This window comes from Malaclemys terrapin, chromosome 2, assembly GCF_027887155.1.
Source record: "Malaclemys terrapin pileata isolate rMalTer1 chromosome 2, rMalTer1.hap1, whole genome shotgun sequence".
Taxonomy (NCBI): Eukaryota; Metazoa; Chordata; order Testudines; family Emydidae; genus Malaclemys; species Malaclemys terrapin.
In genome coordinates this window covers 267,675,369-267,697,118 of record NC_071506.1, presented here as the reverse complement: position 1 = coordinate 267,697,118, position 21,750 = coordinate 267,675,369, and the positions used below count along the sequence as shown (strand labels likewise).

The 21,750-nt window shown below is 42.6% G+C and overlaps 1 protein-coding gene across 4 annotated transcripts in view; it reads right to left on the bottom strand.

The window, feature by feature from the left end:
• The window catches only part of LMBR1 (limb development membrane protein 1), a 218,787-nt gene that overhangs the window by 181,239 nt on the left and 15,798 nt on the right, over positions 1 to 21,750 (bottom strand). For 3 of the 4 annotated variants that reach the window (XM_054021114.1, XM_054021113.1, XM_054021112.1), the window contains exons 2-4: positions 12,921 to 12,993; positions 9,135 to 9,174; positions 151 to 290 (exon numbers count right to left, since the gene is read on the bottom strand). In XM_054021114.1, the coding sequence (XP_053877089.1) occupies positions 151 to 290; positions 9,135 to 9,174; positions 12,921 to 12,993 (253 nt within the window). Of the gene's footprint in view, positions 1 to 150; positions 291 to 9,134; positions 9,175 to 12,920; positions 12,994 to 21,750 lie in introns of those variants that run through there. The other variant, XM_054021115.1, reaches the window with a different exon arrangement.

Here is a 21,750-nt window from a genome sequence, read left to right as displayed (position 1 = left end):
TCAATGGCATACAAACCAAGAACATTTACAACTTTAAGCCATTATACCAGTAAGTATATAAAAACAAAAGGATCACTCAAAACCAGAAATGCACTGGAAGTGGTGTTATCTGTTAAAATGTGCTTTTAATTACATTATGCAAGTACTAACCATGAATTAGAGAGCCATTTAACCACTGAATATAGTAGTTTTGTGGAAAAGAAAGCAGGATCTCATTGCTGATTATTGAAAAAGGTAGAAGCAGGACGGCACCAGCTGAAACTGCAAGAGTGAAGGTACTCAAAAACAGCCTGGAAGTCAAAGAAATGTATCATTGTTACTGCCCATAAAATAACATGTTTCAAACAACAAAGTAGTTAATCTAATTCATGGCGCTAATTGGAAAAATGTATTAATTTACACTACAAAAATGCACTAATTTTGAAAGGTCATATTTACAAAAGTACATGCCTACATATTTATTTTTCAGATATCACATGGTTTACAGAATTATCAAAATTATATAAGGTAAAAATAATTCATTCTTGAAAAAAAGATTAGGATTTTTCTTCTCTAGGGTTGGAATACATTCATGATCCAAGCTCAATTAAATATTTCGACATATACCTTTGGATAATATACCTTTCCTTAAGACTACTCAGGAAAGTGGTGAGATTAGGGGAAGGAGAGATTGAAAGATACCACTTACTTATTCAAAATGAATTAATGCAACTATTAATCACTAATAATGTCAACAGGATCACATCTGAACATGACTATTTAACCATGCAATTGTAGGTTTACTGCATTTCTTTCCATACAAAGTATGGACCCATCATAATTTGATGGGCTAAAGATTATTTTTGTTGGCTAGATAATAGAATGAAGGGAAATCTCAACTAAAAATAAAATAAGCGTTTAAAATTTTGAAGGGAAAAGTATACTGAGCTGAAATACTCCAAGAACAATTTACAATAAATACCATTTTTTGGCTTTTAACAGAATTATGCCCTTTTCAGGAACACGCCACCAACCAAAAAGTTTATTAAAGTGTAAGTCTGATACTAAAATGGAACTCTATAATAATTTTCTAAACTGCATAACTGAAAATTAAGATATATATTGGACTAAGATGCTTACAAGGAAAGTGTCAATAATGATATTGTTTGACTGTAGAATTATTTTCTCCTACCCCCATCCTCTCACAAAGAGTCCATTTCTACCAACCCTTACTCATTCCCACAGTTATTGTTTACAAAAATACTTCCACTACAGTGAATTTGACAATTTTTATGATGAAGGGTTGTAGGATCAGGCCAGTATGTAGTAAGTGCTTAAAAGATGATTAAATAATTTAGGGCCAAAATTTGTTGTACCACAAAGTGGTCCTAAATGGAGGTATAGCCATCCAGAATCCTATAGTGTTAGTTTTCTTTAACCAAAATCCTGATGATTACTATATGTGAAGCAGTATCAACATGTGTGTTTGTGAAGTTAAAGTTTAATTAAAAAGATAAAAAAGCATTCACAGCTGATGAACAAGAGAGTTTAAGATCATTAGAATAGAAGGCAGCTTATATTACATGTCTACATACAATGAGCAATTCTTATGGCTTCAAAATTAATGAAAAAAGTTAACATTAAAATTTAACTAGTATAAAAAATATTGTCTTGTACACAGTTACTTCTTACCTTATTAATTTTACAAAAAACAATATCACTTGAAGATTCCAAATCTGAAACTGAGGTACTGCAGGTACAAAACAGACAGCCTGGCTAAAAGATGTACATTTTCTCACAGATGCAACCTAGTTAATCTATGTTGCATGGAGAATTGTAGCGGTGTTGGTCCCAGGATATTATAGAGACAGGGTGGGGGAGGTATTATCTTTTACTAAGCCAACTTCGGTTGGTGAGAAACACAAAAATATATACTTCACCCACCTTGTCTATCTAGTTAATCTGTAATTTATAGAAGGAGTTCCTCATAAACCCATAGTGTAACCCCCTGAAAAGTAAGGGGGCTGGAATAGACCACAGTCAACAAGGCAAAATAAAATAGTCTACGCCTAAAGTCTGCAATTAAGTCTTTCCTCTCCCAGAAAGTCCTTTCACTGATTACCCACAATCTCTCAAAACTAGACAACAGAGTTTGAAAGTCTTAGTTATACTTATTTAATATTTCACATTGTTTCTCAGATATGTTTTTCAGTTATACTTAAGTGATTTTTTTGGATTCAAAGCTGGTGTCATCCACTACTGGTAGGGGAAGTGTGGTTTCTAAAAAAATGCAGCAGTATCTTCATACTTTCACTATGAAATAAGCAACATGTCCCTCTCTCACAGCATGCCTGTACTGCTGCAGAAGTGCCACTGCATAGCAAATAGCACTCTACCACCAGCATAAGGGAGCGTGCTGAGCAATTTCAAAACTGTTTCATAATATCTTCAAGCCCACAACAAATTGCAAAAAAACTATTTCAGATTTGTAAAGAAATAGGGTGGAAGTAAAAAAAAAATTGTTGGCTGCTCATCAGCAACAAAAGATTTTATCTTTTACAAATGTTTTCTATTTAAGAGGAAGGAAACTAAAGTGACACGGACACTGTTAATCAATTTAAAGAAAAATTCAATAGCAAGAAATGCTAAATTGCAGGAATACATCCTGAACTCAGCTAAGAACTTAGTTCCTGAAGCCTAACAATGGAAATAAAGCGAAGCCAAACAGCAGAAAGTCACACCTCAGGAACCTTTCCCAAACATGATTTGACTTTTTATTTGGGGCGGGGGAGGGTCTAGTGGCAAAGAGAGCACAGAATCGGGAAGCTAAGACATATGACTCCATACAGTGGCAATCTTCAGAGATAATTGAAGAAATTGATTATAATAAGCCAATAAATCAGAAAAGGGTACAGTGCAAAGTCAAGGGACTCTGTGAACAAGACTTGCTATTTAAGATCTTTTTTGAAAAGTACTTCTTTTAAGGAGATGAACATTTAAATTCATCAATATTATCAAATCCCACAGTGATTACATAGGTGTGTTTTTGTGAGTGCATTTGTGTGCTTGATGTAACGGTCACAAGTGTTACATATTATGTTTTTAAAATACTGAACAAGACAATCCCTTTGATGCTAATTATTCAGTGAAATGTTTAAGTATAAAGCAGATCATATGAAAGTTTAAATGGACAGTAAAATTAATTTATTTTTAGTTGAAGTTTGGTATGATTATTATCCTGATTTGACTTGCAACAGAGGCCTCATGGGATTTCTCCAAACAGCAGAACAAACAACTGAAAAAGCTACATTTAGTTGTCCTTAAGTGGAAGCAATGGTTAAAAGATATTTGGAAGGGAATAATTTGGGTAATTTTTACCATTAATATATATATTCATAATATATATTTTTGGCAGCAACAGAGAAGATTTTGCCTCAAGAAGGAATATTAATAAGTGTTACATGAAAATAGGATAAATGCATAAATAATGTTATGCTTAAATTAAATGTATAAAGCCTTCTCATCCTCAGTCTTGAGTCATTTGTATGGGTGATTTGATCTTAGATCAGACAGGAGGAGTAACTTTGTCTAATGTTTTTGGTCCTTACAGCAGATAGCCCTGGTCTTGACCTGAGCAAAATTCCTTCTGGTACCCAAGTGGGTTAAATAAAATATATATATATATATATATATATCACACTACAGAACACCATTAAAGCCTAACAATGATTGGTTGTCAAAAAACTCCCATAATACTTGTCAGATCAGAAAGCGAAACCATGAGTCAAATGCTATATCTACAAACACTTGAACATCCATTTAACATCAAAAACTGAAGGTGAGAATAACCTGTCTACATCTAAACTTTAAATTACTTTGCTATGACAAATGTGGTCTCTTGTTTCAGTTATTTAGACAGCTTATTTAGAACATTCTAAAGTTAATCCTCTACATTGTCCACAACAAAATAACTACAACTCAGTCCCCAGTAATGCAAGGAGCTCTACCCAGCTGATCACCCCTATGTGTGCATGGAGCCCCAGTGACTTCCCCAGCGCCTGTGAGTGGATCAGTACATCTGCTTGAAGGTGTGTGTGAAAGTGGGCATGCAGTGGCTCTGAAGAAGAGAATAAAACAAGAAACTAAAAAGAAGTACAAGAAAAGGAGGTAAAGAGGTCTTTGGAGAGAAATGGGGAGAGAAAGAAGATAGAACAGGAGACAATATAGGGGGGAAAGGAAAAATCTATAAAAGGAGGAGGGTGGCAAGAGAAGAAAAAGAAGAAACACCACTTTCAAAACACTGAAAGAAGGAAAAGTGGTGTAAAGCCAGACATGGGAAAGAAGGTGTAACAACAACAACAGAATACAGTAAAGTTACACTTTTAAATTGCAAAGGCATGGTCATTTAGGGGCATGCCTAGCTATGCATTTTTCACCTAGGTTAGTGGGTTCAGTCCTTGTGCTATTCATATGTAAGTGGGGGGGAAACAGTGTGTGAATGACATAGAAGAGGGCAAGAGAGAATGGAGTGCTGCTAACTATTGTGATTTTACTGCAAATACCACAGTAGTAAATGTTTTTTCCTAAAGCTGCAGCTCCTGGAGTCTTGTTACATGGGAATCTCAGCTTTCATTTATACATAGTTTCTAGCCTTCACAGCTGTAGAGAAAAGCTTGAAAACATGAAACTCTAAAAGACGAACACCAGAAGGCAAACAAAGAGAATCCTCAATTTGCTATTTTTTAAAAATCTCATGGTATTTAAGCTAATTACATGATTTTTGAATGAGTGGGGTTAGCAATATTAGGAATGGGAAGAGAGGGATAAAGTGAATAAGGGAATAGGGAGAAGGAAGAGAGGGATCTGGACAGAGGAGGAAGGAGAAGGAATAAATGAGGCGGGGGGAATAGTGAATAAAGAGAGGGAAAATAATGAGGACAGTTGGACTTAATTTAGGTGAGGGTCAGAGTTAACTAAGGCCTTGTCTAGACTATTCAGTTTTGTCGACAAAAGCCAGCTTTCGTTGACAAACCAGTGGAGGTGTACACACTGAAATGCTCCTCCTGCTGATGCCAACATAATAAAATCACCTCGTCGAGTAGCATAGAGCTTTTTGCAACATAGTTACAGCAACGAAGTGTCAGTGTAGACAACTCACTTGATTACATCACCCTAATTGGCCTCCAGGTATCCCACAATGCCCATCACAACGCAGTTTGAACTCTGCTGCCCAGAAGATGCACAGGTCGGCGCCCCTCCCCGGGCCCGGGAAGTTTTGAAATTCCTCTTCCTATTTGCTTGGCGTGCACAGTTTACACAGCATCTTCCTAGCTGATCATGCCGGCTTCCTGCAGCAGACGCTCTCCCTTTTAGAGCACGCCAGAGCTGTTGGATCTGCTGTGTATATGCGGAGAAGAGGCTGTGCAGTTGCAGCTTTGCACCAGCTGTAGGAATTTCAATACCTACAGGCTGATTGCTAGAGGCATGCATGAAAAGAGGCACGAGAGGGACACACAGAAGTGTCGGGCTAAAACCAAGGTGTACCAGAAGGCAAGGGAGGCCAACCGTCGTTCAGGTGCGGTGTCGAAGACATGCTGCTTCTATAAGGAGTTGCACGCCAACCTTGGTGGCGACCCCACCTCCACCACCAAGAGCCCCATGGACAGTTCAGGGGGACTGACAGCAGCATCCAGTGGACTCAACCCAGACGAGGAAGTGAAGCTGGAGGATGAAGTGGAGCACATGGCAGGGTCATCCAGAGGTGCAGCGAATCAGGATATCTTTTCCACTCCGAAGGGGTCTAGCCAGTCCCAGCACTCCAACTCTGGCGCACAGGATGCAGGAGAGGGGAGCTCCAGTAAGTGCTCATTTTGCTTTGATACTGCACCGTGAGAGATTGAGCTCTGACGTACTTTGTTATATGGTACAGGAGGGATAAGGGCCAGAAATTAGCAACAGATCCTGTCCATCTATGCAGTGGGGCCACGGTGGAAAAGTTTGTTAAAGTACACAGAGATGTCCCCGGAATTCTCCATAGTGATCTCTAGGAAACTTTCCTGTTAGGTATTCTGCAATCCTCTGCTGAAGGTTCCTTGGGAGAGCTGCCTTGTTTCTCCCCCAGCTGTAGGAAACTTTGCTGAGCCACCTGACAATTATTTCTGCAGGAACCAGAGCAGCACACAGGCAAGCAGCATACAGAGTCAGACTGAAGCCACATGCATGCAGGAGATGCACCCTTGCATCCTGGGTTACCCTTAGGAGTGAGATACCCTAGCCCAGGCCTGCACAACATGCGGCCCGGGGGCCACATGCGGCCCGCGTGGGCTCATTGTGTGGCCCGCGGGGGTTGAGTAGATGGGCTCACTGTGCAACCCGCGGGCGGAGGGGGGGGTGAGTAGACAAGCGGCGGGTGAGGGGGGTTCGGCAGCGCTGGGGAGGTTGTTTCCGTGGGGTGGGCGGTGCTGGGGGCGGGGGGGTTGGCGGCGCTTGGGGGGTTTCGGCCCTCAGTTGTTTTCTTTGGAGTAATATGGCCCTCACCGCTTTACGAGTTGTGCAGGCCTGCCCTAGCCTGTGGAAAAGGGTACCATATTCAGAATAGGCTCCCTAACTACTTATAGTAACCCCCTTTACAAACCACCCTTTGTCCCTTCTTGCCCAATCCCCCTTGCCCACCCAACTCTCCTCCAAAACTCACCGTATTCGGGACTTGTGCTGGCCTGTGTGCTAGACAAAGGATAGTGAGAAAGAGGTGTGTGTAACACTTTTGTGTTTCATGGCTGTGAGCGCACTCATAATACTGTCTCTATTCATTGTTTCTTTGGCTTCTGCAGATGTGCCCTTCAGGAACCACTCCTCCACAATGGTAGAGCACCTCTGTCAGACCTCCCTCTGGGGGGAGGGATAGCTCAGTGGTTTGAGCATTGGCCTGCTAAACCCAGGGTTGTGAGTTCAATCCTTGAGGGGGCCAATTAGGGATTTGGGGCAAAATCAGTACTTGGTCCTGCTAGTGAAGGCAGGGGGCTGGACATGATGACCTTTCAAGGTCCCTTCCAGTTCTAGGAGATGGGATATCTCCATTAATATATGTAGACAAGGTGCCAACCCAGATGGAGTAAGGAGGATATGTTTCGTGAAGTCCTGCAGTCAACAGATGCAGCACACAGCGAAACAGGAGCATGGAGGGAGACAATCAATGAAAGACTCAGGCTGGACAGCCAGGAAAGGACACAGGGGCAGGAGCGGATGATAAAGCTCCTGAAGGGCCAGACAGAAATGAATTTCCTCATGAGCCTGCAACCTGAGCACATCCATGCCCAACTCCCCCTCCAACCACTACAGAACTCCAGTCCATGCCGTCCCCAAACGCTCCCATTGCATTCCTCGCACGCTCCTGGTCCCTCAGAGTACCCCATGCACTCCACGCCTAGGGACTGGTTTCCCAACAAAAGCTGTCGTTACACCCAGCTGTGAGTATATTTCCACTTTCCCCATTGGCATCTTCTGCTCTGGAAAGAAAGTCCCAGCATTCAGATTTCTATACAGTCCAGTGCTCCAAAATATCATGCACCTTCCCCGACCACCCCGCATTTATGTCAGTGAAACAGCTCCGGTGCTCTACCAGCGCATGCAAGACCATGGAGAAGTGGCCCTTTCAGCTGATGTACACCGTCACAAGATGATCGGGGGCCAAAATTGGGATATGCGTTCCATTTATCATCTTACTGCAGTTAGGGAATCCCATTGTCTCAAAGCCATCAATTATTTCCTGCACATGACCAAGAGATACAGTCCTTTGTACCAGGAGGTGATTATTGGCCCTGCACACTTGCATCACCGCACACCCCCACAGTAGACATTTGAACTCCAGAGTGATTCATGACTGACCAGTAGCAATCTGGAGTTGCCAGCTTCCACACAGTGATCGCCACTCACTTTTCCACAGTGAGGGCAGCTCTCATTCTAGTGTCCTTGCGCCGCAGAGCTGGGGCAAGCTCTGCATACTGTTCAAGGAAGGTGATTTTGCGCATCCAAAAGTTCTGCAGCCACTGCTCATCATCCCATACACGCATCACTATGCAATCCCACCACTCAGTGCTTGTTTTCCGAGCCCAGTACCACCATGGCAAGCTGTTCCGTGAATGGCAGCAGCAATCTTCAATTATTTGTTTCCATGGCAGAAAGCAGGGCAGGCATGTCCCGATTCATTCTGTTTCACAGTTCATGAAATACTGCAGGACCAGCCATGTAGTGTTCATAATACGCATCACCAGAATGATCAGCAGCTCAGGATCCATGCTGTCAGGCAGAGATGGCGAGTGCACAGTTTACAAGAGCTGTTGAAAAACTGTACGAAACGAAGTAGGAAGCCCACAGAATGATGGGATTGAAAGAACTACACCTCTACCCCGATATAACGTGAACCGATATAACATGAATTCGGATATAAAGCGGTAAAGCAGCGCTCCGGGGGAGCGGGGCTGCGCACTCCGGCGAATCAAAGCAAGTTCAATATAATGCGATTTCACCTATAACACAGTAAAATTTTTTGGCTCCTGAGGGCAGCGTTATATCGGGGTAGAGGTGTACATCATGTCCCCATGATGCACCACGACCTGTTTCCAGAACTCCCAGCAGCAGAGGTGGACACAGGGTGTCAAGTTGCACAGTGGGATAGCTATCCACAATGCAACACTCTCTCTGTCAATGCAAGAACAATGACTGTGGATGAGCTCAGCCGACAAAGAGCGTTGTGTGGACATGCTCAACCGATGTTATTAGTGACTTATGACAGTCAACATAACTTACATTGACTTAACTCGGTAGTGTAGACATGGCCTAAAACTAATAAGGAAAGTGAATAAAGAGTTTATGCAAATGGCGAATTAGATAATTGTGTTCATAACCTGCCTCAGCCTGCCATTCTGCATGCGTCCATTACGACCTATGTTCTAAACTACAGGTGAAAAACTAAATGGGTGCTCCTAGAAGCAGAGGTTTTCCCCCACATAAGGCAATGCTCTAAAATAACTGTTTAAAAAAAAAAAACTAGTGTTTTTCTGCATATGTGCAGTAAACACTATGCAGACAATTTTGCCTATTTACACTTTACATTATGGCAAATTTAACTGTATCAAGGAACTAAGAAATGTACATACGAAATTCTGTTGACAATGGCATCTTCATCCTCCTGCTCATCTGAAAAATAATTTATAGCAGATTTAGTTTATACAGCTACCTATATAAAGAAAAGATGAAAATAAGTTACTAAAATAGAAAAACTATAGGTCAGATCAAAAATTTTGTATTACTAAATCCAAAACCATTATTTTTGTATTCTGTAGTAGACATCCATTTTGTAAATTAATGTTACCCATTTCCATTAGTTTTCTTGCAAGAATATTTTTCTTAATAAAAATTAATGCTGCTTTCCCTCTACCTTTACAGTGCCTTTGCTGGTTTCTTAATCTCTTCAATCAAGACAATTAAAGAGCATTATTTTGCTCAGGACTAAAGGTATGTCTACACTGTGAAGTTGTCAACAAAACTTTTGTCTTTCACGGGTACTTAAAAAAGCCCCCCCGCGAAGGAAAAAAGTTTTGCAGACCCAAGTGGCAGCATGAACACGGCTTTGACAGCAGGAGCACTCTCCTGCCGACAAAGCTAACGCCACTCGTATGGCTGGAAGTATTTAGTCGGCAAAAATGCCGACAAAGAGTGTTTATACACACTGACTTGTCGCTAAAAGCTGCATGGTATAGACAAGCCCAAAGGGTTACCTCTTTGATGGCCTCTAAGATTAGATTAGTGCATTTGGAGGATAGTCATGGCAGGAAATTCCTTTCTACATCACTACTCTTCCTTAAAATTACAAACAGCCTTCAAACAAGTTGAGGGAAAAATGGGTTTGAATACATCATAAGAATACAGGCTAAAGATATACAAGAAACACCCAGTACTGGAAGAATAGTTGTGAATTTTATATGCAGTGAAAAACAGTACACACACACACACATACAACAAAGAAAAATACATCAGAACAATAGTAATAACCTGTCCTTGACAACCAGAAGTGATACCATCACCTCTCACCTAGTCTTAATTCCTCCATGAGCCTCTGGGTTTCTCTTCTGGCATTTTAGGGAATTTTCCTTCTCTTTTGCCTTAGGTATTCCTCCTATTTATGAAGGGCTACCACCCAGCTTGGAATCTTTACTTCTTTCTTGTTCTCCTCTATAAGCTTATGGACAGCCACAGCCAGAGCTCCCTTTTTATGATGTGGCCTCCAGAACTGAAATTCCACTTTCAAGTTAGTTTTTTTCCTATCCCCTTCAAGTTTTCCATGTTGCCCATCCTGCATTGTCAGTTATTTTCCAGGCAAAAGAATGCACAAAACCGGTCCACAGCAGACCTGAATACATTTCCAAATTTGGATGTGTCTAGTAACAGGCTTGCTTCACACTGCTACAAAAGAATTCCATGCAAGTAGCAGGTATAGCCTCTGTGCTCTTGCCAGGGCAATCATTACATCAGGACCTGGTCTCCCAAAATTAAACAAACAGTTATTTATGCTTAAAAGAAAGCCATGGCCCAATCCTCAACAGCTTGTGGTAGAAGTGGCAAGCAAGTTAATAAAGGAAAAAACTGAGTTCTTCTGTCTGAGATGAAACTATTACAATTATCAAACAGCTCATTGGTACCACTGTGAAATCATGACTGGAGTTTCCAATTTTGATTGCTTATTCAGGCAACTTTAATTTTCTATAAATGTATATCTTCCTATGGAATTAATATAAAAATAATTCAGCTTGTGGACATTTGGTAGGTTCTTTTGATTGTTGCAGGAAAGTGTTTTGAGTTAAAGAGTCCTTTGTGTAATGGCAGAAATGCTAAAGTTGACTTCTACTTGCATGTAAATTAATAAACAATTAAGTATTTAGAACTGTATAGCATATTCTTAAATTTCAACAAAAAAACTGACCTAAAACAACTGTCTGCAAACTGTTTCCTATGCAGCATCTCTTAAATGAAAGGATTTTTTAAAAGGACACATGAAGGAAAAATTTGCAGGAAGTTGTAGGGATCTATTTTATGCTTTTGCAGCACATGGAATAGTCATTTGTTTGCTCAGCTACATGAATCCAGTCAGTATGTTGTTACTGTCCTTAAAAGCGGTATTGCAAGTACACAGACACAATCAACTCAGAGGAGCACTAGATAGTGGTCTCTGGCTGACTAAATTAGGCAGAAAAGGAGGGCAAGCCTATCAGCCTTTTTGTGCTTTCACAACACCCACTTAGAGAGATACAGTAGCTTGTAAAAACAGTAAAGGAAAGAAATTACTACACTGTAAAGACTTGAAACTGAAAGAGATCTACAGGGATCCTAGTGAAGAGATTCAGCCAGAGTGGAAGCCATCTTCCAATACTCAAGCTGCCCTTTGGCCAAGCCTGGTATCCATGATACAAAGTGCAGCAGTCACAGACTAGTAAACCCTTCTTCTGAATGAATCCTAACAAGAAAATTCAGGGCTGTAGAGCAGTGCTAAGTAATTGGCCATGTTTGCCCTCTTGCCCTGGCTACCTCAACTGTTAAGAGAGGCGTGCATGTAGCTGGCACCATCCTGAGGGATAGTTTTCTCAACTGCCTTTGAGATAGGGGAAGTAGTGAATAGGATGTTTCAACCTCATGAGCTGCTCCCTCCATCCTGAGCCCTGTCGTGTCCCCGATCCCGCTCTGTGGAGATGGGGTACAGGAGCAGGGAGAGGGGGACACCCTGACATCAGCACCCCTCTTCAAGGAATCTACAGACTTGTATCGTGTAAGACAATGGCATCAGCAGTTAGGATGAGGCTTGAGGCCTATGAACTTTGGCATAGATAAATTTAGGTAAACCATAAGTTTTGGGGAACTGGAAGTAGAATGTAAGGGGGAATTCTGTCCATAATGACATCTGTCCATAATGACATCAACATGAACTAACCTCAGTTTCTGGGAGGTTTTGGATGGAACATCTGACCGCAAGAGTATCATAGCAATGAATTGATGTATAAGATAATGGGGTGAAATCATAAATACACTAACCTATAGAAGAAGGACACCTTAACATTGGTAAGGGGAGGAAATACAAATAAGGAAGCGGGGAGAAAGCCCTACTGAATAGGCATTAGATATGGTAACATCAGTGTAACATATTATAAAAGTGGCATCCCAGAGCAGTAGGACAGGGAGAGATGTAGCCCTTGGGAGGGGCCAGGATGATGGCCACTGATGAAGATGAGGAAGGTGACAATGATGAGGAAGATGATTAACATTTTAGGTTGTTCTGCAAGGGATGGTGTGAGTATGGCTGTTCAGATGTACTTTTGTATTATCTCTATCTAGTTTACTGAGTTAGAACGTGTGTGACTTTGCTAAATGTATTATAAATTATTTGTTTGTAAATATAGAAGAGTTCCTATAGTTTGAGTGTTGCACCTGTGCACATCGGGGTTCCTAACTATATAATAATTTTAATAATATGGGACTGATCTTGGGACAAGAACCTATTTGGCCTTAAAGTGATAACTGGGGATTTTTATTCATAATCTATAGATCAGGCTACACGTGAAAATGCAGTTGAGCATCTTAAAGTTCAAAATGTAGTGTTAGGAACCCAAGCTGGGGGCTGCTTGTAGGCTTCCAATTCAGATTCATAAGAACTCAGGTGAGAAGAAAGCAGAAGGGAGCTGAAGGCAGGAGGAGAAGGTGACAGCTTTGAACTATCCCTTCTCTCCCCTCCCAAATTTGGTCAAGTGACATTTAAAAATAATATATTTGGTCAGCGAGGTGACAAGACTGGGCATCACTTCTCTACAGCAATGCTCTTTCGGAAAAAAAAGTTATACCCACTCATTTTTTAAATGGAAATAAACATCAAAATTTGAATATTTAAAACTACTTACCTGCTTTCCTTTTGTATCTTGTGATTACGAAATAGGAAACTATGTAGAGAACAGCAAATAGGAGAAAACAGATCTGAAAAAAAGAAGTTTCATTTAATTAGGTTAATGAAAAGTCTGGATTATATTATGCATTTATCAGCTCCCCAAAATTGAAATTAAATTCTGATCAAACAGCAAGTAAGATTATATACTTAAGATTTCTCCAGGTGGTTTAGGGCTCAATTAATAAATGCAACTCAGTTTACTTTGTTGATTATATCAATTTGCTACATTTTTCAATAAATGCTAATTAAACTCCAAATAAATTCAAATGCTGGGGTCAAATTTTAAAGGGTTAGTACATCAATTCATTTCCAAAAATCCAACTTTAATGCATGAAACTATTGCAGGTGAAGAAGTCTGATGTCTTTCTATTCCTCAGCAGGTATCAGTCAACATCACAAAGCCTCCAGAGAATTTGAAAAAGTTCATCAAGATCACTGGTCCCATGCACCAGAAAAGCCCATGATCAATTTAGCAGAACGCTGTAAATCCAGATTACATTTCACTGGCAGAACTGTATTGGGAAGCTTATATGAGATCTCTGCACACAAAGCTTGATCCTACTCATTGGTTATCCTCATCACCTTTATGAGCAACCAAATTAACCCAGAATTGGACAAACAGAATCTGAGTTCCTGCCGCTGTTCCAAAAATGGAAGTCAATTTTGAAAGTTAAGCATTATTTGTAGAGCACAAATGTTAAAACACACTTTTGCTAAAAAAAATGTAATATAATTATCATATATGGAGATATACCTATCTCATAGAACGGGAAGGGACCCTGAAAGGTCATCAAGTCCAGCCCCCTGCCTTCACTAGCAGAACCAAGTACTGATTTTGCCCCAGATCCCTAAGTGGCCCCCTCAAGGACTGAACTCACAACCCAGGGTTTAGCAGACCAATGCTCAAATCACTGAGCTATCCCTCCCACAATGTAGTACTTCTATGTTCTATAAATGTTACTTATTGTGTTCTTTGTATCGGTTTGCCTGTGACAATAAAAAATATAAATGCTATTTAAACTTAATGGCTTAATGTACTTTGTCAGTGACTGCAATACTGTTCTTCATATGTACTGACATATTATAATAGCTCCTTAAACCAACTGGCAATGTGTATTAAAAGTGAGTTTGAAAGTGTCATGAAAGTGAGTTTGAAGATCCATAAACTTCAAGGCACACTATCCCTTTAGACATTCTAGGGCTGTTACTATTTATTTTTGTGAATATGTATTAATAAACACCTAGCTAAATCATAGCAGAGACAGTTATCCAAATGAATATTAAAAGAAATATGCTATTAAATGTAAATTGACTCATATAAAGTCCACTTTGCTCCCGAACCCATAAAATAGTTTTTGAAATGGATCTACCTGTGTCTATAGGGTTACCATATCTCATAAATAAAAAAAAGAGGACCCTCCACGGGCCCTGGCCCCGCCCATTTCCCCAGCCCCGCCCCAGCCCCAACTCCGCCCCTTCCCCACCCTAACTCCGCCCCCTCCTTCCTCCCACTCCCAGCCAGGGAGAAAGGGCTGCCCCAGTGCTACCAGCTTCATGGTTTCCCGGGCAGCCCCCAGACCCTGCGCCCCCAGCCGGCGCTTCCCCAGCGCAGCTGGAGCCCGGGAGGGGAAGCGTCCAGCCGGGGGCGCAGGATCTGGAGGCTGCCCAGCAAACCGTGAAGCCGGTAGCGCTTGGGCTTCGGGCAGCCCCCTTGCCTCCAGACCCTGCACCCCCAGCCGGGCACTTCCCCTCCCGGGCTCCGGCGGCTCTGCATAACTTACACTGTATAAGTTACACAGAGCCGAAGAGGAGCAGAGCCCCCGCGGCTGGAGGCTCTGCTCCTCTTAAACAGAGCCTAAGAGCCGGGCTGCCCCAGCGCTACCGGCTTCGGGCAGCCCCCGTGCCTCCGGACCCTGCGCCGCCGGAGCCCGGGAGGGGAAGTGCCCGGCTGGGGGCGCAGGGTCCGGAGGCACGGGGGCTGCCCGAAGCCGGTAGCTCTCGGGCAGCCCGGCTCTTAAACAGAGCCGAAGAGTCGGGGAGGAGCAGAGCCGCCATTTTCCCGGACATGTTCGGCTTTTTGGCAATTCCCCCCCGGACGGGGGTTTGACTGCCGAAAAGCCGGACATGTCCGGGAAAAAAAGGACGTATGGTAACCCTATGTGTCTATGATATTTATTAGCACAAGGAATCCGTCTTGCTTAGAGCTGAGCTTTAACTTGCACTATTCACCGACTGAGGTCTGGGAAACAAATCTGTCCTGCAAAGACAGACAAATGCTAAACCGCTTCTACAGATAATCAGTTTAACACTTGCTGCCTTTAAGAGTACTATCATCTTAAATCTAGAATGAAGAAAGCTATTAGAGATGGGAGAACAAAAAAAGGGCACAGAAATCATGTTGGGATGAAATTTAAGTTATTTGACCTAATCCAGTTCAAAAGGGAAAGGAGGATAACTGTTTTATCAGAAAGGATGCACAATCAAATAAAATCATGACAGGAAATATTAATAAAAATGTAACAGAAAGAGAAACTCAGCCTATGTCTGGTTACAGACCCTTCATAGGAGAAATGGGCTACTAGGAATTTATACCAGGTTCACCACTGTGGGATCTAGGTGCCTGTAACTTTTCTATAGACCTCTCACTCCCTTTTAATTGCTTGTATGTCCTCTGTGACCCCGAGTGACCATCACAAGGACAGCCCTGGGGGCTAAAAGTATTAACTCCCCACAGTATTTAGCAGGCACAATCAACTGCTTGTAAGGTTTCCCAGAACTTCTATTTTTCTTATATAGGAACTTTCCTATACAATCTTTCCTCCTAAAAAGAAAAAACAAACAAACAAAAAAACCACACCCACAACTTACCCTGTTTCCCCTATCCAGGATTTCCCTGAGAATGCAACCCCTTAGGCTCTCTAGGGTTGTGTCTGCTCTTTATTCCATTGCAAATGCTTGCCTGCTGCTACCGCTGATGGCTGCCCCAACCACTGGGATTGGCTCCTCCCTTCTTAATTCCTGGAGGCCCACTACCTTCCTCCACTAAACCAGGGCTGGACATAACCCTTCCCCTTCAGCTGTTCCTCTGTCTTCACAACTCCCTTATGGGACCACAAAGTAATAGTCCTTTTTGCTGCAAGTTAATATATTAACTACTTTGGACATAGTCAATAAATCATTACCCACAAGCATTCCTGCTGGAATGAAATCCAACACAGCAACTTTTAAGATGCCTTTTAGATCTTCCCACGCCAAGGGAACTTTAGCCAAGGCACAATGCGGTTTTAAATTTTCCAAGTGCCGGTAGTTCAACACTTCCCCTAGTGAGCATGTCAGATTTCCTTACCATGCCTTCTCAGACCAGAGAAATGTGGGCTACAGCATCTCTCCAACCTTAGTATTCCTTGTCATTCACCGTGGCAATTTTTAATAAATTCCGTAACAACCTTCAATGGATCAAAATTCATCAGGATCTCTCCAGACATCTTGGGAGAGGGGAGTTCTGTTTTTGTGACAACCACATTAACCTGAACTGCACAGTGTGTAGGCTTACTTTCCCTTTGCTTAGGGCAATTGTCCCTCAGGTGTTCAGTGGAGTTACATATGTATCACCTTCTTGAACAGTCCTCCAATGAAGGGGGTCTATGAATGTAATTACTATGAGAGGGTCAACTGTGGTAAGGTGAGAGCCTGGGCTCCCATTTGCCCTACCTTTTCCCAGAAAAGGGAAAGCTTTTGTTCTGAAGACCTGAAGAAGAGCTCTGTGGAGCTCGAAAGCTTGTCTTTTTCACCAACAGAAGTTGGTCCAATAAAGGATATTACCTCACCAACCTTGTTTCTCTCATTTTTTTCACTAGTCCTTTATCTGCAATAATTTAAAGGTACAAAAAAAAAAAAATCAAACCACTTTGCTCAGTTCAAAAGTTTGACAATTTAAAATTAAAAAAAAAAAAAAAACTTCTCACCCTCAAGGAAAATTTAAACAAAGTTCTAACTGGAAACCAAAAAAAAAGTAATACTGCCCTTGTATTATGACAGTGTTCACAAAAGCCCAATATAACTAACAAATTCAAAAATTACTCCAATATTAATTCAACAATTAGAAAATTTATTCTTTTCAATTAAAATATTTGATTTAAATATAATCAAGGTATATGGAATGTTAAACTGGTATAAAAAGAGGAAGGAGGACACTTCAGTCTCTTAACACTATAAGGTATCAACAGATGGGCCCCAAAATTGCACAGATCTGTGCAGGCAGACCTTTATTCCCATGGGAGTAAGTATGATTCAACATGAACGTAAGGGTCCACGGCAAGGAGTTTATTGCAGGATCAGAGCCAGGGCCACCCCTAGCCATCTGGTTGCCCTACGCAGCCCCCCTGCGGGGGAGAAGGGGTCTGTGTGGGGTCCCAGGCCGCCTCCCCCCCCCCACCAAGGTCTGGGAGGCAGGAGCTGGGGGGGGTGCCACCTTTGGGGGTTCTGCAGGCCCAGAGTGACCCGGGGGATTAGCGGGGGGCCAGGAGCAGCCCGCTCCGCTTCCCTTGCCCCGGCCCCAGCCGAGTCGCTCGGGGGAGGGGATTTGGGGGAAGGGATCCTCCACCCCACACTCACCAGCTGTGGCGGAAGCAGAGCAGCCCAGCCCCAGCCCTGCTCTACTCCGCCAGCTCCCAGACGCAGCGCTCCACTTCCCGCCGCAGGCGAGTGTGGGAGGCGTCTTTCCCCAACCTCCCCGCACTCCCTGGGAGCTGGTGGAGTGGAGCGGGCTGGGGCCACGTGGCTCCACTTCCTGCCATTGCCGGTGAGCACGAGGTCGCTGGGGGAAAAGGTGGAATGGGGGCGAGGCAGGGGTGGAACAGGGGGAAGGGTAAGAGGCAGGGCAGAGGGAGTTGTCCGGGGCCTCAAACCCCCTAGGGACAGCCCTGCCCCTTGCAATGGGCACAGCCCGTGGGGGGGCCGGCCGAAGGGATAGGGCTGGTCGCCGGGTCTGGTGCTGCCATGTATGCAGCACACAGCTGCCTAGGGCACCATGAAATTTGGGGCAATTTGGAGCTCCAAGCAGCTGCGTATGCCTAAGGACAGCCCTGATCAGAGCCTTAGTTGTCAACATACCTCTTTACTCCCCAAGTGCCATGCCAAGACTTTTAGGAACTTTCAGAAGCCAGGGCAGGGCACAACATGCTCACAAGGTTTCTTTACTGTAGACTTTTCCCACTCTCGTATGCAGTGTCCCTTCCCTCCCTACCCCCCCCCCCCACACACACACCCCAACCAATAGCTAAAAGTAGGAAAAAGATGGAGAATATTAATGGCCAGTATCAAATAAATATCACTTGTCTGCAAGATGACCACCACTAATTGGAAACCCAAAACTATACATTATACGGCTTAATCATGTTTGTAAAACAGCAATTCTCAAATAAAAGATGCTATACAGTACTTCTAATCTATATTCCCTCTCCCCCATAGTTTATTCCTATTGATATGCTATTTACATTTTGAATATTTAAATTGCTGTGTTGAGCAAAATGACTATAGTTTTCAAACAATGAGGGTCATTTTAAATAATTTGCCAAGGGAAGTCACTGACACATCACTACAACTGCTCACCTGAACACTGTCAAATTACACAGATCATGAAGGTAAATGGAAGTCAACAAAAAATAGATAACAAGGGAGAGATTAGAATAGAGGACAAACACAGATGAGTAAAGCAGCCTAGAACAAAAGCCATACTCTCTCCCAAAGAAAGCAGCAGCAGCATGTTACACTGCAATGCAGGAAACTAAAGCTCAAAAAGAACCCGAAGAACTACGAAGAAAGGAAACACTTTTCCAAAAATACTGACTTCTTAATAGTCTTCCTAGTATACAAGTTTCCTTTTAGTGGTTTACACATATATACTCTCATATCCAGATGTTACCACAAGAACTCCTGTTAGTGGGACAGTAAGAAAAGGAAAGACTGAACACAGATTGAAGAACACTTCTACTGTAGCCACTTGGAATAGAAAATTGCAGCTATTATATAGAATACACAAGTGTCTTTCCTTTTAAGTAAGAAAAACAGCAATGAGAGAAGTGAGGCAAAAGTTAGTCTACATGACAGTACTGTGTAGTGTAGAACGTTTCAGAGAGTTAGTGGTACTCTCTGAATGTATTACATACAAAAGAGGTTAGCATCGATAGTACAAGTCCTACCATACCCACTCCAGAAAAGGAGCTGTGAATATCGGTCCTCCAGGTCTGCGTTGAAAGATTGCAGGGAAGCAGCCAATCAGAGCATAGCAGTCTCAGTTAAAAGCAGCTGCAGGGGCGAGTAGATCAGTTCCTGGCTGGGACCACAGGAGTAAGGGTGCTCCTGGCTGGAACTCAATAGAAAACCAGAAGATGGGTTCTGGTGGCATTGGCATTCGATGAGGAAGAAGAGGAGTTGAGAACTTCAGTCCTGAGGTTAGGCTGAAGAAGAAGGGGCTACATGAGAAGCAGCCCAGGATTAGCAGCAGCAACTATTAAATGCATCAACATGTGGCTGCTGTTTGTAGGATCCCTATGTTGGGACCTGGAGTAGGGGCAGACCAGAGTCCCCCCTCCTGGCAGAGTGTTCAAAGCCCCGAGAAGGGGACAAGTTTGGGGCTGGAATGTAAAGGGCTATGGGACAGAGCTGAAGATCCTGCAGAGTGCCCACCATTTGGTGGACTTTGTTACCCTGACAAGGGAACTGGACTTGGAAGAGTGATCTAGCTGGAGAGCTGGGGCAATTAGAACCAATAAGGCAAAGAGTCTCCAGGGAGAAAGCCCTGGGGACACTGCTCTATACCAGAGCAGGCTTGGACTTAAAGCTAGCCCAGAAGGGTCTAAGAACCGAGCTCAGAGACAGGACTAAAGACATTAACAAGGACAAGGACAAGGGGACAGGCCCTGTTGGACTTTTTACCCCGGAAGAAGTTTGTTAGCGCATATTGACTGTGTGACTTGGCCATAGGGCTGAGCCACTGAAGACCGATGTGATAAGGTTAACAGCCAACAAGGGGAGCAGAGAGTGTGTGTGCAGGTTCGCACCCAACTGACAAGGTGTGTTCATGAGAGGTCAGTGGTCCCATCACAGTATCCTTACTTAGATTACTGAGGAATATTAATTCAGCTTTTCATCATACCACATCCACTCTAACAGCTGACCAATCCCCTCTAAGTGGCTGATTCCCCTTTCTCCCAGCTCCATGACCTTCCTGTAAGCCCAAGAAAATACCTCCACCTGTTCCATCAGTCTCCCTTCAGGTTCCCTCTTCGGCCCCTGAGGACATACATTGGATTGACCCATTTTCTCTTGTCAGTTCCTAGGTTCCGAACAGGTACTTGAGAAGCTAGATGCATAGAAGTGTTCACTAGGAATGGTTTCCAGCACCAGAGACATAGGGAAAGCCAGGATTCCAGGCAGAAATCCATACTTGCTCTACCTCCCAGCTGCTGGAAACACTGCTCAATCCCTGGACTAGTGCCCTTGTCAGTGCCCTTGTCAGAAGACGGGTTTCAGGAGTCATCCACTACAAAACTAAACAATTGCTTGAGTTTTAAACTTGCCTGTAGCAGTGCCTTACTTCAATCTATTGATAGAGCTCAAGACCACTGAACCTGAGGCATCTCATTTTCAAAAATAAGTTATTTAGTAGCCATACAAAATGTAAATAAGTTAATATAAAAACCCCATTTTTGTTTCCTTATTTCTTCTCTCAATTTCTCCATTCTCTCCCCCACCCTCTATTTCTCCTTCATTCTTTCAAAATTGATACTCTTGTCCCCAAAAACCCTTTTTATGACCATGGTAGTACCCCACGTATCAGTCCATTCCCTTTGTACATAAGTTCTCCCACACTGCTAATATATTCTGTACAAAATATTAGTACATTCTAAAACCACATCCCTATTTGACAGCTTTTCATACCATAAGTTAATTTCCTTAAAATGCACAAAACCAGCGTTTTTATAATGTTTTTATGGATTAAATAAAACTTGCTGATAAACTTTTTCTTAGCCAAACATGTTATGCATTTAAAACTAAATAATTTATTAAACAAAGAAAGTATCCCTAACAGTGAATTGAATTGATTATTTCTGGTCCCTATATCCTTCAAGATCTTAGAATAGTAGATCTCATCCTTTTACGTCTCGCTTCATTCATAGATTGGAGGAAGGAAAATAAGTGTTTCTGTTTTATCAACTGAAATGAAGAAGATAGGCTCTTCTGCAGGTGCAGGTGCAGAAAGACTGCTGCCACCAAAAGCACTTCAACACACTCTGGGTCCAAGCACTTAACCAGTCACTTCCACCAATCACTAGTAGCTTGACTTTCTTTAAAATTTTGCAGCATAACACATACTGCTTAAATATTTTTTGTATTTTATTTGTTATTTTAGTAACTATTATAAGTTAAGGCCTTAACATAGATTATCCATTTCAAACAGTTTTTTTAAGTCAAATAGTTTTCAAAACCGATTATTTTGAACTGAAATTATTGGCAGTGAATGTCTGTCCATTACAGTTTACCTCCTACTCTCTAGCTTGTTTGCAGGAAAACAGCCACCTCCATGCAGGGGTTGTGGAGTGCCATTTAAAGTCAGGAGGGGCCATGGCTCACCCCCTCCCAGGAGCCCCAACCCTTGAGAAAGCCCCTGCCTTCTACACCCAATTCCTGACTCCCTACCCTTCCCCGCTGGCAAGCCGTGAGTCCGTCCACCCTGTTTTCCAGTCCCCTGTGCGGAGAGGAGCAGAAGCCTCCGCCACTGCAGT